At 38.9% G+C, this 19078-nt stretch overlaps 1 protein-coding gene across 5 annotated transcripts in view; it reads left to right on the top strand.

Annotated features, from left to right (window-relative positions):
• Window positions 1-19078, top strand: part of CDKL3 (cyclin dependent kinase like 3) — a 123192-nt gene that overhangs the window by 18283 nt on the left and 85831 nt on the right. For all 5 annotated transcript variants that reach the window (XM_047730806.1, XM_047730805.1, XM_047730804.1 and 2 more), the window contains exon 4: window positions 6448-6626. In XM_047730806.1, the coding sequence (XP_047586762.1) occupies window positions 6448-6626 (179 nt within the window). The remainder of the gene's footprint in view (window positions 1-6447; window positions 6627-19078) is intronic.

Here is a 19078-nt window from a genome sequence, read left to right as displayed (position 1 = left end):
ACCCTGAGATCATGACTTGAGTTGAAACCAGGAGTCAGATGCTTAACTGACTGAGCCACCCAGGCACCCTGGATATTCCTTATTTGATGAGATGCTCTATTCATATTTTTCTGTTCTTTAGACAATTTTAGACATTGTTTCCTTTAGCTTAGAATGTTTTTTAAAGTTTTATTTATTTTTTTTTTTTTCAGTAATCTCTACATCCAATGTGGGGCTTGAACTCACAGCCCTGAGATCAGGAGTCACACACACTGCTGACTGAGCCAGCCATGCACCCCTAACTTAGAACATATTTAAAATAGTTCATTATTGTCTTCTTTCATTCACTCTTTTTTTTTTAAGATTTATTTATTTTAGAGAGAGTGAGAGTGAGTGAGTGAGGGGAGGGAGAGAATCTGCAAGCAGACTCCCCAGTAAGTATGGAGCCCTATGCGGGGCTCAATACCAAGAACCATGAGATCATAATGAGCTGAAACCGAGAGTCTGATGCTCAACTGACTGACCCACCTAGGCACCCCAAGGAAGATTTCTTATGGACTGCTTTTCTTTCCATAGGTGGGTCATACTTGTTTCTTTGCATACTTTTTTCAGGGAAAATTTTTTGGATATTTATCATTTTTTGTTGAAAATCGGAATTTAAAATAATGTGGAGGGGTGCCTGGGTGGCTCAGTTAGTTAAGCAACTGCCTTCTGCTCAGGGCGTGATCCTGGATTCCCGGAATTAAGCCCTGCATTGGGCTCTCTGCTCGCAGGGAGTCTCCCTCTGACCTCTCCACTCTCACGCCCTCTTGTTCTCATTCCCTCTCTCTCAAATAAGTAAATAAAATCTTTAAAAATAATAAAATAATGTGGAAACTCTGGAAATTAGAGTTTGCCATCTCTCAGAGTTGTCTGTTGTGGTTGTTTAGTTACTTTACTGAACTAACTCTGCAAAGTGTGTATTCTTCCTCACATGTGACTGCCGAAATCGCTGCTCATTTGGTTTAGTGATTAATGATTAGACAGATTTCCTTAAATGCCTGAAACCAAGAAATCTCTCAGCCTTTCTTAACAAGGGGCTCCTCCAGTGTGTTGAGACATGCCTTCAGTGTTCAGGCATGCAATTTGCAACTCTCTCTTAGCCTTACCTTCTTACTTGCTCAGAGCCCCAAACTCATCCACAGGTAAGAGCTATTAGGCTATCTCCAGTCTTTCTTGGGCATGTGCATTGCTTTGCATTTGGCCTTTTGGATTCTCAGGAATATGTTGCAAATTTTCTTTCTTCCCTCCCTCCCTTCCTCCTTCCTTCCCTCCTTCCTCTCTTTCTTCCTTAAGATTTTATTTATTTATTTATTTATTTGACATGGGTGTTGGTGGGGGGAGAGCAAGCATGTGCAGGGGAAGCAGGAGAGGGAGAAGGCTCCTTGCTGAGCAGGGAGCCCAATGCAGGGCTTCATCCCAGGACTCGAGAATCACGACCTGAGCTGAGGCAGACACTTAACCAACTGAGCCACCAGGGCACCCCTGTGCTGAGGCTTTTCAAGCCCTTTATGGACATCTTATTGCCAATCTACCTTTTTAAGTATTTTGGTCAACTTGTTGTTTGTCCTAATTGTTACAGCTTCCTCAGGTGGCTATAATGTTGTAAAGTGGCTGTTAATTATTTCCGACCAAGGCCTCAGGAGAAAGTCTGTTTGCACCAGGCAAGTTCTGCCTTAGGTCAAATAAAGGCAAGGCTTCTAGTGGGATTTTCCAGTGACTTCTCAGGTCAAATACTGATAGTTACCTGGGAATGGGGCTTTTGGAGGAGACATAACCTTTTCTATATTCTCTGGTGGCTGCTAGGCTACTGATTTTCACCATGATTTTGGGGACTGTTGGTTTACAAAGCTCCCAGAAGCTAGAGAGAGGGAAGTAAAATAAGGCAAATTAAGAATACTGTATATGGGGACGGTGGGGAAGCGGGGTGCAGTGCGTGGGTGGCTCAGTCAGTTAAGCATCCAGGCCTTGTTTGCATCTGGAGAGCAAGGTGCCCCACCCCCACCCCATGGTGCTTGGAGCTCAGTGGAGTCTGCTTGAAGATTCTCTCTCTCTGCCTCTCCCCCAACTCTTACACTCCTGCATGTGCACTCTCTCTCAAATAAATAATGAATCTTAAAAAAAAAAAAAAAAAAGAACACTATATGGGTAGGAGTGACTAGCTGGCTCCATCAGTAGAATTTGTGACTCTTGATCTTAGGGTTCATGAGTTCAAGCTGCATGCTAGGTGTAGAGCTTACATTGAAGAAAATACCGTATGGGTCATATGATTTATGTTTTAACTCTTTAAAGAACTACCAAACTGTTTTATAAGTGGCTGTATCATTTTTCATCCCCACTAACGATGCATTCCAGTTTTCCACTTCCTCCCCAATATTTGCTTATTGTCATTTTTGGTTGTGGCCATTCTAGTGGGTATAAAATAATGTCTTTTTTTTTTTCAAGAAGTAAAACTGTATTTATTAACAGATAATATGATCATCTATGTAGAAAAACCTATGGAGGGGTGCCTGGGTGGCTCAGTGGGTTAAAGCTTCTGCCTTTGGCTCAGGTCATGGTCTCAGGGTCCTGGGATTGAGCCCCCATTGGTCTCTCTGCTCAGCGGGGAGCCTGCTTCCTCCTCTCTCTCTGCCTGTCCCTCTGCCTACTTGTGATCTCTGTCTGTCAAATAAATAAATAAAATCTTAAAAAAAAAAAAGAAAAACCTATGGAATCTGCAACAAAATTAACTAATTTGTAAGTTTATCAAAGTTGTGAGATATAAGACCTATATATCAAAATTAATTATATTTTTATATACTAGCAATCAACAATCAGAAATTGAAAACAGGGGTGTCTGAGTGGCTCAATCGGTTAAGCATCTGCCTTCAGCTCAGGTCGTGATCCTGGGGTACTGGGATCAAGCCTCACGTCGGGCTCCCTGCTCAGTGGAGAGACTGTTTCTCCCTCTCCCTCTGTCTTCCCCCTGTTCATGCTCTCTCTCTTTTTCTGTCAAATAAATAAAATCTTTTAAAAAAAGAAACAAATTAAAAATACCATTACACAGGGACACCTGGCTTGCTCAGTCAGTAGAGCATGTGACTCTTTTTTTAAAAAAATATTTTATTTATTTAATTGACAGAGATCACAGGTAGGCAGAGAGGCAGGCAGAGAGAGAGGAAGGGAAGCAGGCTCCCTGCTGAGCAGAGAGCCTGATTCGGGCCTCGATCCCAGGACCCTGGGATCATGACCTGAGCTGAAGGCAGAGGCTTTAACCCACTGAGCCAGCCAGGTGCCCCGAGCATGTGACTCTTGATCTCAGGGTTCTGGGTTCAACCCCCAGCTTGAGTGAAAAGATTGCTTAAAAATAAATTTTTTAGGGATGCCTGGGTGGCTCATTTGGTTAAGTGGCTGCCTTTGGCTCAGGTCATGATCCCAGGGTCCTGGGATCGAGTCCAGCATCAGGCTCCTTGCTCAGCTGGGAGCCGCTTCTCTCTCTCCCTCTGCCTGCCACTCTGCCTGCTTATGTTCTCTCTGTGTGTGTGTGTCAAATAAATAAATAAAATCTTTTAAAAAATAAATTTTTAAAAAAGATTTCTTTATTTTAAAGAGAGAGAGCATGCACTTGGGTGGGGGGGGAGCAAAGGGGAAGGGAGGGAAAGAGCTTGATCCCATGACCCTGAGATCATGACCTGAGCCAAAAACGAGAGTGGGACACTTAACAGACTGAACCACCCAGATGCTGCAAAAATAAAATCTTAAAAAAAAAACACCATTAAACAGCTTTAAATATAAGAAATACTTAGGGAGAATCTGACAAAAGATGTATAACACCTATAAACATTGAGAGAAATTCAAGACCTAAGCAAATAGAAAGAAATCCCTTATTTATGGGGGTCCCAGGTGATAGTGAAAGACCAAGGAGGTTGTAGTCAAACAAGTTTTAAAAGTTAGGATTTGGAAAGTGCTTGGTTCTCAAGGATAACAAAATTCCACATATAGTCATGGTGTTAGTTGTGGAAAAGAATGAAAATATTAGGGTTATCAGCTGGGTGGAGCTTTCTGCCTTGTGTTTAAAGGACTGAGGAGGAAGATGATGGATGTGTGGTACGTAGAATATGTGAAGTGATATCTTGATGTGCTTTTCTGTATCAGTGTTTGCTCATGTTATATCATTAGAACTTGATATAGTGCCTGGCATATAGTAGTCATTCAGTAAAAGTTGTAGAAATAAAGAAGGATTAATACAGTTTTATGGATGTCACACTTAAGGTGCTCATTACCCCAACTTAATTTTTTGGCCATTATGGAGGGAGACTGAGGCAGAAAAAAAAAAGCCCAAAAAAAAAAAAAAAAAAGCCAATCCCAAAGACTTATAGCAATAAATTGCATACACAAGGAAAGATCTTAGATTTCTGTCACTGAGGGTTTTCACTTGTGTGATGACACTTTGTAGGTGATGAGAATATGCTTCATTCATTTCATAAAATTTTTAAATGCTTTCTTTGTTTTAGGCACTGTGGTTACTGGAGATATAGATTGAACAATACAGACATACATCTTGCCCTTGCAGAGCTTCCAGTCTAGTGGGAGTTACAAACAAGTAAACAGGCAGTGATGGCGGAAGTACACAATGATGTGAAACCATATATAGGGAACATCTAATATAAATATCTAAGCTAAGACTTAAGGAGAAAGTACACCAGCAAAGTGTTCTAGGCAGTTGGGACAGCATCAGCAAATGCATGGAGATGATTTAAACCTTGGAAAATTGGGAAATATCCTAAAGTCTAGGGAAGGGAGGTGGCGAAAGTGAGCAAGAACCAAATTCTACAAAGCCTTATGAGCTGTTTTCAGGAGTTTGGAATTTATCCTGTGGGATGGGGAATGCTTGAAGGACGTTAAGCAGAGAAGTGACATGATCACAGATTGATTTTTTTTATGTTTAAAATTTTTTTTAGTGACCAGTACACACAGTGTAAGGCTCAAACCCATGATCCTGAGATCAAGAGTCACATGTTCTTCCAACTGAGCCAGCTAGGTGCCACACACATGTGATTTAAAAATAGTATTGTGACTTCTTTGTTGACAGTGGGTTGGAGAGGATCATAATGAATTCAGGGAGACCAGCTGGCAATGTAGTAATTTTGGTGAGAGAGTTGTGGGGACTTGAACTAGGGACAAAAGTATGTTTGGGAGCTGAAGGAGAAAGGTACCTTGGTTTCTGGTTTGAGCCATGGGGTCAATGTTTGTTGCATCCACTGAGCTAACAGTGTTGAGAACAAGTAGGTTTGGGGAGAAGATACATTCAGTTTTGGATTTGCTAAATTTGAGGGGTGTCTGGGTCAGTGATCAGTATATTGCTACTTACTAAAGCTAGAAGAGTAGATGAGATTGAGAGGTTAGAAGATTGAGAATGAGATTGAGGTTAGAAGAAAGGCAAGAGAGTATGGTTTCCCCATGACAAGTGAAGTAAATGGTAAAAACAAACAAACAAACAAAAAAACCCCAGAAAAAACCAAATGAGTAGATGTGATTGCCCAGGGAGCATGAGCATGAGACCAGAATCCTACTTTTAAGAGACAAATAGGGATAGAGGAAGTGCCACAGAAATAGAAGGGACTGGAAGAATTTTAGATGCCAGAAATCAGGAAGGGAGGAGTAGTTGGCAACATTTTTACACTAAAGTATCAAGTAGGATATGTATTGAGGTGTGTATAATGGTTACAGCAACAATGAAGTTCATGATGACCCTGCTTGGGGCAGTCTAATGGAATGTAAAAGCAAAAGACAGTTTATATTACTTAAAGGGGTGAATGAGTGGTGATAAAGAGAAGATTTAGTAAAGACAATGTCTTCAAGAGGTTTAGCTGTGAAGGAATGAGAGAAAGGGCAGTTAATTATATCTAGAAGATGTGGGGTTAAAGGAAATCACCTATTTTTCATTACATTCTTTTGATTACATTTCTTTTTGGGATCGTGATTTACCTTTTTAGTATTATGTCTGTTTTCTGGCTTCATTTCATTTTTTCAAAAAAGGTTTTATTTGTCTATTTATTTGAGAGGGAGAGAGAGCAAGGGAGAGAGCACGGGGGATGGAGGGCAGAATAGAGGGAGATGACAAGCAGACTCTGTGCTGAGCATGGAGCCCAGTGCAGGGTTTGATCCTACCACCCTGAGGTTGTGACCTGAGCCAAAATCAGAGTTGGAGGCTCAACCAACTGAGCCACCCAGGCGGCCCTGGTTTCATTCATTTTGAGATGATGGATGGGGCAAGAATTGAAACTACATAACTATTTAGCTTTTGCCTTACATAATTAATACTTTGCATGTGGTAGAAAAATATCTTTACTGTCTTAATTAACTAGATTTTCTCTGTATAATTTTTGAGAAATCCTTTAGATAATGAAACCTCATTTTAATCTATTGCATCTTCTGTTTGTTTTTTAGATCATTCATCGTGATATAAAACCTGAGAATATTTTAGTATCCCAGTCAGGAATTACTAAACTCTGTGATTTTGGTTTTGCGCGAACTCTAGCAGCTCCTGGGGACGTTTATACAGATTACGTGGCCACACGCTGGTATAGAGCTCCAGAATTGGTATTAAAAGATACCTCTTATGGAAAGTATGTATATTTGAGGATCCTATCTGGGCTTTCCTGGTCATCTCCTTTTTCCCTTTGTGTATCTTTCACCCCTGCTACTGATAGCCTCTGCCTTCTGCTTATGGGTTAAGGGTAAGAAATGATGCCTTAAAAAAAAAAAAAAAAAAAAAAAAAAAGACCCTCTAGGTACCTGCCCTACTACATAATGATATTGCCGTGCCTCCTCTGTACTGTTGAGGGGCCCTAACTTCAGGTGACCTTTGCGGACATCTTTCAGGCTGTATCCATGCTTGCTTTAAGCTGTGCCCCACCCTTGGCAGAGTTGCCTCCTCTGCTTATCTTTAGTCTCTACATTCTGCAGAGATTTAAAAATCATTTACCTCACTCTGCCAGTGTTACCATAGGAACTGCCAAGTTTCCTATTTTCTGGAATATGGCACCCTCTTTACAAAGTCTGGCAAATAGTTTTTAAACTGTCCTGCTCTAGATGCGTTGAAAAATAGCAATGTCTCAGTCTGTTGTGAAACCGTAGAAATAGTATATGAAACTGCAGTCTAATATACAAATAGCAAATCTGGAAGTACATAAAGGGACCTAGTGGTCCAACTTAACACAAGAAATGGGGGGATGTTGGATAATTCTCACACACTTTTCCTAGAAACCATTATTCTGTTTTTACAATAATATTTAACTTCAGTGAGTATTTGCTTCATGCCAGAAAATGTTCTAAATACTTTACATGCATTACATCATTTAATTTTCACAACAACCCTATGATAAGGTGCTGCTATTATCATCACCCCATTTTATTTTTTTATTTATGAGTGATAATTCAGTTATTTTATTAATTTTATTTGAAAATAGTTGACATACAATATTACATTAGTTTCAGATGTACAACATAACAATTCATCTTTTTTACATTATTCCATGATCACTACAAATGTAGCTACCATTTGACACCTTATAATACTATTACTGTATAATTGGCTATATCCCCTATGTTGTACGTTTTATTCCCATGACTCATTCATTCTGTAACTGAAAGTCTGTATCTCCCATTCCCCTTCACCCATTTTGCCCATTCCCCCATCATCCCTATTTAAAATAAGAGGTTACTAAGGCACAGAAAGGTAAACTCGTTTGCCCCAAGTCACTCCAGAGTACCTTTTCAACTGTACTTACCACTGGTGCCCTACACAGACCATCTCTGTGCTTCTGTTACTTTATCTGTATAATGGAAATAATAATAGGACCAGCTTCATTGGTTTGTTGTGAGAATCAAATAATGTATAGTGAATGAAAAAAATTAGAATATAGTAAATGCTCAATAAATGTAACCTCCATAAGATCTATGTCCCACTTTAACCTTCTCTTCATGATAGAGCTTAAATTCCTTTTCTGATGCTCCCCATATTTCCCAATCCTTGCCCCCAAATCATATCCCCTTCTAAACCCTCTTGTTCATTATTTGTAAATTTTGTGCCAGTTAATATTTAACATGGCCTAGTTTTAGTTCTTTTAAAAAAATACTTCCTGCTGAAGGTATCTGTTCTATGAGAACAGATATAATCTCTTTTAGTCCACAGAGATAAAATTGGTAACTTGTTCATGGTAAATTTGGATTCTATGAGACTTCACATTATGTTTGAAATAAATTTGCTAGAGCATGTTTTTTAAGAAATCCTTTTATTGTAAAACAACACAGAGATACAAAAAAAGCTCACAATGAATGTATAGCTTCACTGCCAGATAAAAAAATAGAATTCTGGGGTGGAGGAATGGCTTAAATAGGTGAAGGAGATTAAGAAACATCAATGATGAGCAATGAGTAGTGCATAGAATCATCGAATCATATTATATGCTTGAAACTAATATAATACTTTACATTAATTATACTTGAATTTAAAAAAATAGAATTTTGCTGCCCCTTCAAAGAGTCTCCATGTGCCCTATTACAGTTACACCTTTTCCCCTTATCCCAAAAGTGACCATGATGTTGACTTTTATTATATTCAGTTCCTTACATTTCTTTATAGTTTTATCTACTTATCTAAGTACATGCACTTAGTTTAATCTAGCCTTTTTAAAATGATAGCTTTTTAAAAAAGATTTTATTTATTTATTTGCCAGACAGAGATCACAAGTAGGCAGAGAGGCAGGCAGAGAGAGAGGAGGAAGCAGGCTCCCTGCTGAGTAGAGAGCCCATTGCGGGCTCCATCCCAGGACCCTGGGACCCTAACCTTAACTGAAGGCAGAGGTTTTAACCCACTGAGCCACCCAGGCGCCCCTAAATAATCGCTTTTTTGAGATATGATCCACATACCATAAAACTCACCCATTTAAATTGTACAATTTAGTGGTTTTTAGTATATTCACAAAGTTGTACAAGCATCACTGCATTCAATTTTAGAACATTTTTGTCACCCCAAAAGAAACCCTGTATCTGTTGGCGGTCACTCTTCCTTTCCTGCCGAGCCTTCCAGGCCTAGCAACCACCAGGCTACTTTCATTCTCTATGGATTTGCCTATTCTGTACATTTCATATAAATGAGATTAAGCAATATCTGTTTTTTTGGGACTGACTTCTCTCACTTTGAATACTGTTTTCAAGGGTCATCCATGTTGTCGCACGTATCAGTACTTCATTTCTTTCTATGGCTGAATAATACCCGTTCTATGGATATAACACATTTTTTTTATCCAGTCTTTAGTTGATAGATATCTTGATTATTTCCATTTTTTTGGCTGTGATGAATAATGTGAACATTTGTGTGCATGTTTCAGTGTGGACCTGTGTCTTCATTTCTTTGGGGTCTAAACCTGGGAGCTGGAATTGTGGGTGGTAACTCTATGTTTGATCCTTTGAGGAACTGCCAGATTGGTTTCCACGGTGTCTGTATTGTTTTACATTCCTGCCAGCAGAATGTAGGGGCTCCAATTTCTTCCTATCCTTGCCGATGCTTATTATTATCATTCTTTATGGCCACCCTAGACTTTTTTTTTTAATTTTTAATTTTTTATTTGACATACAGAGATCACAAGCAGGCAGAGAGGCAGGCAGAGAGAGAGGGGGAAGCAGGCTCCCTGCCGAGCAGAGAGCCCCATGCAGGGCTCCATCCCAGGACACCGAGATCACAACCCGAGCCGAAGGCAGTGGCCTCAACCCACTGAGCCCCAGGCACCCCCCTAGACTTTTTTTTAAAAAATATTTTATTTATTTATTTGACAGAGAGAGACAAAGTGAGAGAGGGAACAGAAGCACGGGGAGTGGGAGAGGGAGAAGCAGGTTTCTCGCCGGCCAGAGAGCCTGATGCGGGACCCTGGGATCATGACCTGAGCCAAAGGCAGCCACTTAATGACTGAGCCACCCAGGCGCCCCCACCCTAGACTTTCTTCTCTATCCCCAGGCATTCTTTTTAAAATTGGCTTCTTAGGGGCACCTGAGTGGCTCAGTCCGTTAAGCATCTGCCTTCGGCTCAGGTCATGATCCCAGGGTCCTGGGATTGAGCCCCACATGGGGCTCTCTGCTCAGTGAAGAGCCGGCTTCTCCCTCTCTCTCTGCCGGCCCCCCACCGACTTATGTGTGCATGTGCTCTTTTTCTGTCTCTCTCTTGAGCTCACTCTCTCTCTCGAGCTCACTCTCTCTCTCAAATAAATAAAATCTTAAAAAAAAATATGCCTTTTATTTTGGAATAATTTTACATTTATAGAAAAGTTGCAGACATAGTAGGAATTCCCATACAGCCCTCACGCAATTTCTGCTTTCCCTAACATCATAATCGTACATTATTGTGGTATATTTGTTAAAACTAGTCTTGCTTTTTTATTTAAATAAGATCTAGGGGTGCCTAGGTGGTTCAGTAGGTTAAAGCCTCTGCCTTTGGCTCAGGTCGTGATCCCAGGGTCCTGGGATTGAGCCCCACATCAGGCTCTCTGCTCAGCAGGGAGCCTGCTTCCTTTCCTCTCTTTCTGCCTGCCTCTCCGCCTACCTGTGATCTCTGTCAAATAAATAAATAAAATATTTTTAAAAAATCTAATATTTATTTATTTATTTATTTTTAGATTTTATTTATTTATTTTTGTGAGAGAGAGCACACGAAAGAGAAAGCAAACACGATCTGGGGTAGGGATAGAGGGAGAAGCAGACTCACCACTGAGCAGGGAGCACAATGCAGGACTCCATCCTAGGACGCCAGGATCATGACCTGAGCTGAAGGTAGACACTTAACCCACTGAGCCACAGGCGCCCCACCCCCTTATATGTTTTTAAAGTCTCTTTTAAACTACAGTAATTTCCTCTACCCCCTTATTTTTCTTAAACCTAATCTGTTGAAGAACCCAGATCACTGAGTTTCTAAATCTGAATTTTGTTGATTTCATACTCACAGTGGAGTTCAACATGTTTCTTTGATCTTTATATTTTGTGCAAATTGTCGCCTGGGTCCCAATAAAATCTTTAAAAAAAAATTATGGTTGGTACAAAGCAAAAAAAATTTTTTTTAATTAAAAATGCAAAATATAAAAATAAAAAAAAATGCTCCCTACTTGTTCTTTAAGAAAAAAAAAGCTTTGTTGTGATAAAATTCATACATAATACAATTCATACTTTTAAAGTATGTAATTCAATGGTTTTTAGTATATTCACAGGTAGGTGCAACATCACCGTAATCTTTGAACATTTTCATCACCTTAAAAAAAACCCTGTATCCTTTAGCTATCACCCTCATATACCCCACCCCTCTTGTTCCAGCCCTAATCAACCACTAATCTACTTTCTGACTTTATAGATTTCCCTATTTTGATTTTCATATGAATGGAATTATATAATATGTGGTCTTTTGTGACTAACTTCTTTATTTAGCATAATGATTTCAAGGTTCATCCAAGTTGTGGCACATATTAGTACTTCCTTTCATTTATTTATTTTTTCTTTAAGATTTTTTTTTTTAAAGATTTTATTTATTTATTTGACAGAGAGAAATCACAAGTAGGCAGAGAGGCAGGCAGAGAGAGAGGAGGAAGCAGGCTCCCCGCCGAGCAGAAAGCCCGATGTGGGGCTCGAACGCAGGACCCGGGACCATGAACTGAGCCGAAGGCAGCGGCTCAACCCACTGAGCCACCCAGGCGCCCCAAGATTTTGTTTTTAAGTAATCTCTACACCCAATGTGGGCCTCGAAATCACAATCCTGAGTCAGATGCTCCTTGGACTGAGCCAGCCAGGTACCCCCTTCCTTTCCTTTTTTATAGCCCAATTATCTCCCCATTATGTGGATAGATCACTTTTGTTTATTCATTTACCCATTGATAGACATTTGAGTTGTATTCATTTTTGGCTATTATGGATAATGCTGCTTTAAATATTTATGTATCAGTTTTTGTGTGGGCATATGTTTTCATTTCCCTTGGAGTAGAATTAATGAATCTTGTGTTAACCTTATGTTCACTCATTTGAGACACTGTCAGACTATTTTTCAAAGTGTCTGCATCATTTTCTTTTAATTAATTAATTATTAATTAATTTAAAAATAACATATAATGTTTTCTTTGCCCCAGGGGTACAGGTCTGTGAATCATCAGGCTTACACATTTCACAGGACTCAGCATAGCACATACCCTCCCCAGTGTCCATAACCCAGTCATCCTCTCCCTACACACACCCCCACCCCCCACAACCCTCAGCATGTTTTGTGAGATTAAGAGTCTTTTATGGTTTGTCTCCCTCCCGATCCCATCTTGTTTCATTTTTCCTTCCCTACTGCACAACCTCCCCACCCTGCCTCTCAAATTTGTCATATCAGAGAGGTCATATGATAATTATCTTTCTCTGTGTCTGCATCATTTTAAAATCCCACCAGCAGAATGTGAGGGTTACAGTTTCTCTAATATCCTTATCAACACTTGTTATTATCTGACTTGGCTTCTAGTTCTCGTAATGGGTATGAAGTGGTATCTCGTTGTGGGTTTGATTTGCATTTCCTTGATGACCAATGATGTTGAGCGTCTTTTCATGTGTTTATTGGTCACTTACAGATCTTCCTTCAAGAAACGTCTATTCAGGGGCGCCTGGGTGGCTCAGTGGGTTAAGCCGCTGCCTTCGGCTCAGGTCATGATCTCGGAGTCCTGGGATCGAGCCCCGCATCAGGCTCTCTGCTCAGCAGGGAGCCTGCTTCCTCCTCTCTCTCTGCCTGCCTCTCTGCCTGCTTGTGATCTCTCTGTCAAATAAATAAATAAAATCTTAAAAAAAAAAAAAAATCTACTCAGATCCTTTGCTCATTTTAAAATTGTATTGGCTTTGGGATGCCTGGGTGGCTCAGTTGGTTGGATGACTGCCTTCGGTTCGGGTCGTGGTCCTGGAGTCCTGGGATCGAGTCCCGCATCGGGCTCCCGGCTCCGCGGGGGGTCCGCTTCTCTCTCTGACCTTCTCCTCGCTCATGCTCTCTCTCACTGTCTCTCTCTCAAATAAATAAATAAAATCTTAAAAAAAATAAATTGTATTGGCTTTTTATTATTGAATTCTTTGTATACTGTAGATTCAATTCCTTATCAGATAATATATTTTTAAATTTTTTCTCTCATTCTGTGGATTGTTTCTTCATTTTCTTGATGGTGTCCTGAGACACACAAAAGTTTAAAAAAAATTTTTTTTTTTTTTTAGGATTTATTTATTTGAGAGGGAGAGAGAGAGAGAGACTGTGGTGGGGGGCAAAGGGAGAGAGAGGATCTTCAGCAGGCTCCCCATTGAGCATGGAACCCCACATGGGGCTGAATCTCATGACCCTGGGATCATGACCTGAGCTGAAAACAGGAGTTGGAGACTTAACCAAATGTACCACCCAAGTGCCTCTACTTTAAGTTAATTTTTTTTTTAACATTTATTTATTTGACAGAGATCACAAGTAGGCAGAGAGGCAGGCAGAGAGAGGAAGGGAAGCAGGGTCCCTGCGGAGCAGAGAGCCCGATGCGGGGCTCGATCCCAGGACCCTGGGATCACGACCTGAGCCGAAGGCAGAGGCTTTAACCCACTGAGCCACCCAGGCTCCCCCTTTAAGTTAATTTTTATATGTGATATAACATAAGGGGTTTCCTCCTTTTGCCTGTGACTATCTGTTTCTCTAAACACCATTTGTTGAAAAGAATGTTTTTCCCTCATTGAATGGTCTTGGCACCCTTGTTGAAAACCACTTGACCCGAAATGGCAAGGTTTATTTCTGGATTTCAGTTCTATTCTGTTGATCTGTATGTTTGTCCTCGTTCCAGAACTACACTGTCTTGATTATCATTGCTTTGTATTGAGTTTGAAGTGGAAAAGTATGAGTCTTCCAACTTTATTTTCCTTTTCAAGATTGTTTTGGCTATTCTGGGTTCCTTGCAGTTTCATATGAATTTTAGGATCAGGTTGTCAATTAAAAAATTTTTTTTTCCAAAAAGACAGCTAGGATTCTGAGGGATTACACTGAATCTGAATCCTTTTGTAGAGTATTGCTATCTAAACAATGTAAAGTCTGCTAATCTGTGAACATAGGACATCTTTTCATTTATCCAGATCTTCAATTTCAACAACGTTTTGCAGTTTTCAGAACATACATTTTGCACTTCTGTTTATTCCTATTTTATTCTTTTTGATGTTATTGCGAATGGAACCATTAATTTCATTTCAGATGTTCAAGTATGAAAAAAGATCCCTGATTTTTTGTATATTAATTTTGTATCCTGCAACCTTGGTGAACATGTTTGTTCTAATAGTTGTTTTTTTGACTTAGGACTTCCTATATACAAGATCATGTCATCTGTGAAGAGAGATAATTTTACTTCTTCTTTTCGGGTCTAGATGCCTTCTGTATTCTTTTCCTCCTAATTTCTCTGGCCAGAACCTCCACTACAATGTTGAAAAGAAGTGGTGAAAGCAGACATCCTTATCTTGTTCCTAATGTCAGGGGAAAAGCATCCAATCTTTTACCATTAAGTTTGTTAGCTGTGGGTTTTTCGTAGATGCCCTCTTTCAGGTTGACAAAATTTCCTTTTATTCTTAGTTTGTTGAGAATTTTTATTATGAAAAGATATTGGTCAAATTCTTTTCCTGTACCTGATGAGAGGATCATTTGCATTTTATTTTTTTAATTTATTGATATGATATATCCCATTAATTAATTTTGCATATTGAACCAACCTATGTTTCTGAAATAAATCCCACCTGATCATGCTGTATAATTCTTTTTTTTCCTTTTGTCTTTGGTACCTGATTCTGTTTGACCTTGCTAAAATATAATGAAATATGCCATTTACAATGCAACATTAGGTACTGAAAGTTATTTCTATTGGAGGTATTGCCTGTTTCATTGGGTCTACAAAAAACACGAACACTCTTAAGTTTAAGGACTAGTGTATTACTCTCTATACCAGAAATGGGTAAATCTGGCCTACTGTCTGTTTTTGTAAATAAAGTTTTATACTATAAATAAATAAAGTAAATAAAAATAAAATAAAAATAAATAAAATAAAAATTAAAAATACATAAAATAAATAAAGTAAATAAAGTTTTATGGTAACAGTCACACCCATTCATTTATTATGATATTCATATCATCTATGGCAGCTTTCACCCTGTTGCAGTTGTTTAAGTAGTTGCACCAGAGACTGTACAGCCTGCAAAGCTTAAAATATTTATTATTTGCTCCTTTAGAGAAAAAATTTATTGGCCTCTGTACAATACCACACCAAGAGTATAGCAACACAGAAGCAAGAGCAAACAATCATATATATATATAATATTTAAAAAATACATATATTTTAATATATATATATATTTTTTAAAGATTTTATTTATTTATTTGACAGACAGATCACAAGTAGGTAGAGAGGCAGGCAGAGAGAGAGGAAGGGAAGCAGGCTCCCTGCTGAGCAGAGAGCCTGATGCGGGACTCGATCCCAGGACCCTGAGATCATGACCTGAGCCGAAGGCAGTGGCTTAACCCACTGAGCCACCCAGGCGCCCCTATTTTAATATATTTTAAATACATATGAATTCACATATTTTATTTATTTGTTTGTTTATTTTTTTTAAAAGATTTTATTTATTTGAGAGAGAGAGAGTGAGGGAGAGCATGAGAGGGGAGAAGGTCAGAGGGAGAAGCAGACTCCCCATGGAGCTGGAAGCCCGATGTGGGACTCGATCCTGGGACTCCAGGATCATGACCTGAGCTGAAGGCAGTTGCTTAACCAACTGAGCCACCCAGGCACCCCGAATTCATATATTTTAAATACATATATTTTAATTGAAGTATTATTGACATAATATTAAAATAGTTTCAGGTATAAAACATAGCGATTTAACAGTTATATACATTATGAAGTGTTCGCCACAGCAAGTATATTACAATATTATTGACTTTGTTCCTTATGCTGTGCTATTCATTTCTGTGAATTATTTATTTCATAACAGGGAGTTTTTACCTCTTTTTTTTTTTTAAAGATTTTATTTATTTATTTGTCAGAAAGAGAGAGAGAGAAAGCACACAAGCAGGCAGAGAGGCAGGCAGAGGCGGAGAGAGGGGCAGGCTCCCTGCTGAGCAAGGAGCCCGATACGGGACTCTATCCCAGGACCCCAGGATCATGACCCGAGCTGAAGGCAGCGGCTTAACCCATTGAGCCACCCAGGCGTCCCATTACTTCTTTTTTTTTTTAAAGTTTGTACCTTTTAATCCCCTTTACCCATTTCACCCATCTCCCTACCCCTTTGACAACTGCCAGTTTGTTCTTTATGGTTCTCAGTTTTTAATTAAATTAAATTAATTAATTAAACTAATCTCTACACCCACCATGGGGCCTGAACTCTCAACTCTGAGATCAAGAATTGAATGCTCTTCCAACTAAGCCAGCCAGGTGCTCTTACTAATTTGTTCTTTATATTTAGGACTCTCTTTCTCTCTGTGTTATTGTTTTCTAGATGCCAGAGTGTGTGTAATTCTTTTTATTTGTTGCTGGACTCAGTTTGTTAGTATTTTGTTGAGAAATTTTTGTCCATATTCATGAGAGATATTGGTAAGAGATGTTGGTCTATAGTTTTCTATTGATTTTTTTACAATGCTTATTTAAATTTCAGTTAGTTAATATATAGTATAAAATTAGTTTCAGGTGTACAATATGGTGATTCAACACTTCCATACAATACCCTGTGCTTATCATAAGTGTGTTCCTTAATACACATCACCTCTTTAAGCCATCCCTGTTCCTACCTCCCTTCTGGTAAATACCAGTTTGTTCTGTGTAGTGTTTCTTCCTCTTCTGTTTTTTGAAAGAGTTTGTAAAGAATTGGTATTAATTTTTCTTTAAATATTTGATGGAATCAACAGTGAAGCCATCTGGACCTGGGGTTTCCTTTGTATGTAGTGTTCTGATTAGGAATTCTAGTTTTTCACTTGTCACAGGTTTATTTAGATTCTCTATTTTTCTTGAGCCAGTTTTAATAGTTTGTGTTTTTCTAGGAAACTGTCCATTTAACCTAAGTTATCTGATTTGTTGGTGTATATTATTCATTTTATTCCTTTATAATCCTTTTGATTTCTGTAAGGTTGGTAGTAATGTTACTTTTTTCATTTCTGATTCTTATAATTTAAGTCTTTTCTCTTTTTTTCTTAGTCATTCTGGTTGAATGTCAACTTTGTTGATCTTTACAGCCAGCTTTAGTTTCAGTGATTTTTTTAAAGATTTTATTTATTTATTTGACAGAGAGAGAAACAGCAAGAGAGAGAACACAAGCAAGGGGAGTGGGAGAGGGGTAATTTTTTTCTTTTTTCAAAAAATTCTTTATTTCATTAATTTTCACTCTTATCTTTATTATTTCCTTCCTTCCACATGCTGTAGTTTTAGTTTGCTTTTCCTTGTCCACTGTCTTAAGATGGAATGATAGGTTATAGATTTAATATTTTTTTCTTTCTAAGTCTTCTTTCTTCCTTTTTTTTTTTTTGAAGATTTTATTTATTTATTTGAGAGAGAGAGCCCAAGTGCATGGGGCAAGTGGAGGGGGGGAAAGGGAGAGCGAGAAGCAGATTCCCTGCTGAGCACAGAGCCCAATGTGGGGCTCAGTCCCAGGACTCTGAGATCGTGACCTGAGCTGAAGTTAGACACTTAACCAACTGAGCCACCCAGGTGCCCTGAAGTCTTCTTTCTTAATACAGGCCATCTGTATGTCTTCTTTGGAAAAGCATCTATTTAGGTCATCTGCCCATTTTTAATTGGATTATTTGTATTTTTGGCGTTGAGTTGTGTAAGTTCTTTATATATTTTGGATATCAATCCACAGCATCTCCTTTTTAAACAGAAATAAAAGCATACTACATATAGTACAGAATCTTCCTTTTTTTTCTCTTTTAATTTTTTTTAATTAGTAGACTTTACTTTCTGAGAGCATTTTTAGGTTTACAGAGAAATTGAGCAGAAAGTAAAGTTCCCCAATACCTACAGCCTCCTTCTTACCCCCTCCACAACTCAGTTTTCCTGTTGTTAACACCTTACATTAGTTTGGCACTTTTTTTTTTTAAGATTTTATTTATTTATTTGACAGAGAGAGATTACCAGTAGGCAGAGAGGCAGGCAGAGAGAGAGAGGAGGAAGCAGGCTTCCTGCTGAGCAGAGAGCCGGATGTGGGGCTTGATCCTAGGACCCTGGGATCATGACCTGAGCCGAAAGCAGAGGTTTTAACCCACTGAGCCACCCAGGTGCCCCAAGTTTGGCACTTTTTAAAAGATTGATAAACCCCTGGGGTGCGTGTCTTGCTCAGTCAGTGGAGCATGCAACTCTTGATATTGGAGTTGTGAGTTTGAGCCCCATATATTGGGTGTAGAGATTATTAAAAAAAATAAATCTTTAGGGGTACCTGGGTGGCTCAGTGGGTTAAAGCCTCTGCCTTCGGCTCGGGTCATGATCCCAGGGTCCTGGGATTGAGCCCTGCACTGGGCTCTCTGTTCAGCAGAGAGCCTGCTTCCCTTCCTCTCTCTGCCTGCCTCTCTGCCTACTTGTAATCTCTGTCTGTCAAATAAATAAATAAAAAAATCTTAAAAAAAATCTTTAAAAAAGATTGATAAAACATTATATATGTATTATTGTTAATTATAATCCATAGTTAATGTAATCCATAGTTTACATTAAAGTTCACTCTTTGTGTTGAATTCCTATGGATTTTGACAACTGCATAAGGTCATTTATCCACTATTACAGTATTATACAGAATATTTCCATGCCCCTAGAAATCCTCTGTGTTCTATCTTTTCATCCTTTCCTCCTCCTCCCTGAACTTCTGGCAACTACTGATCTTTTTACTGTCTCTATACTCTTGTTTTTTCCCCGAATGTCATGTGTTTGGGGTCATATGTTATACTGCATTTTCAGACTGGCTTCTTTTACCTAGCAATGTGTATTTAAGTTTCCTTCATTTTTTGGTTTTGTTTTGCTTTATGTCTCAATAGGTCATTTTT

This window comes from Lutra lutra, chromosome 5 (assembly GCF_902655055.1).
Source record: "Lutra lutra chromosome 5, mLutLut1.2, whole genome shotgun sequence".
Lineage (NCBI taxonomy): Eukaryota > Metazoa > Chordata > Mammalia > Carnivora > Mustelidae > Lutra > Lutra lutra.
This window is presented reverse-complemented; position numbering and strand designations above follow the sequence as displayed.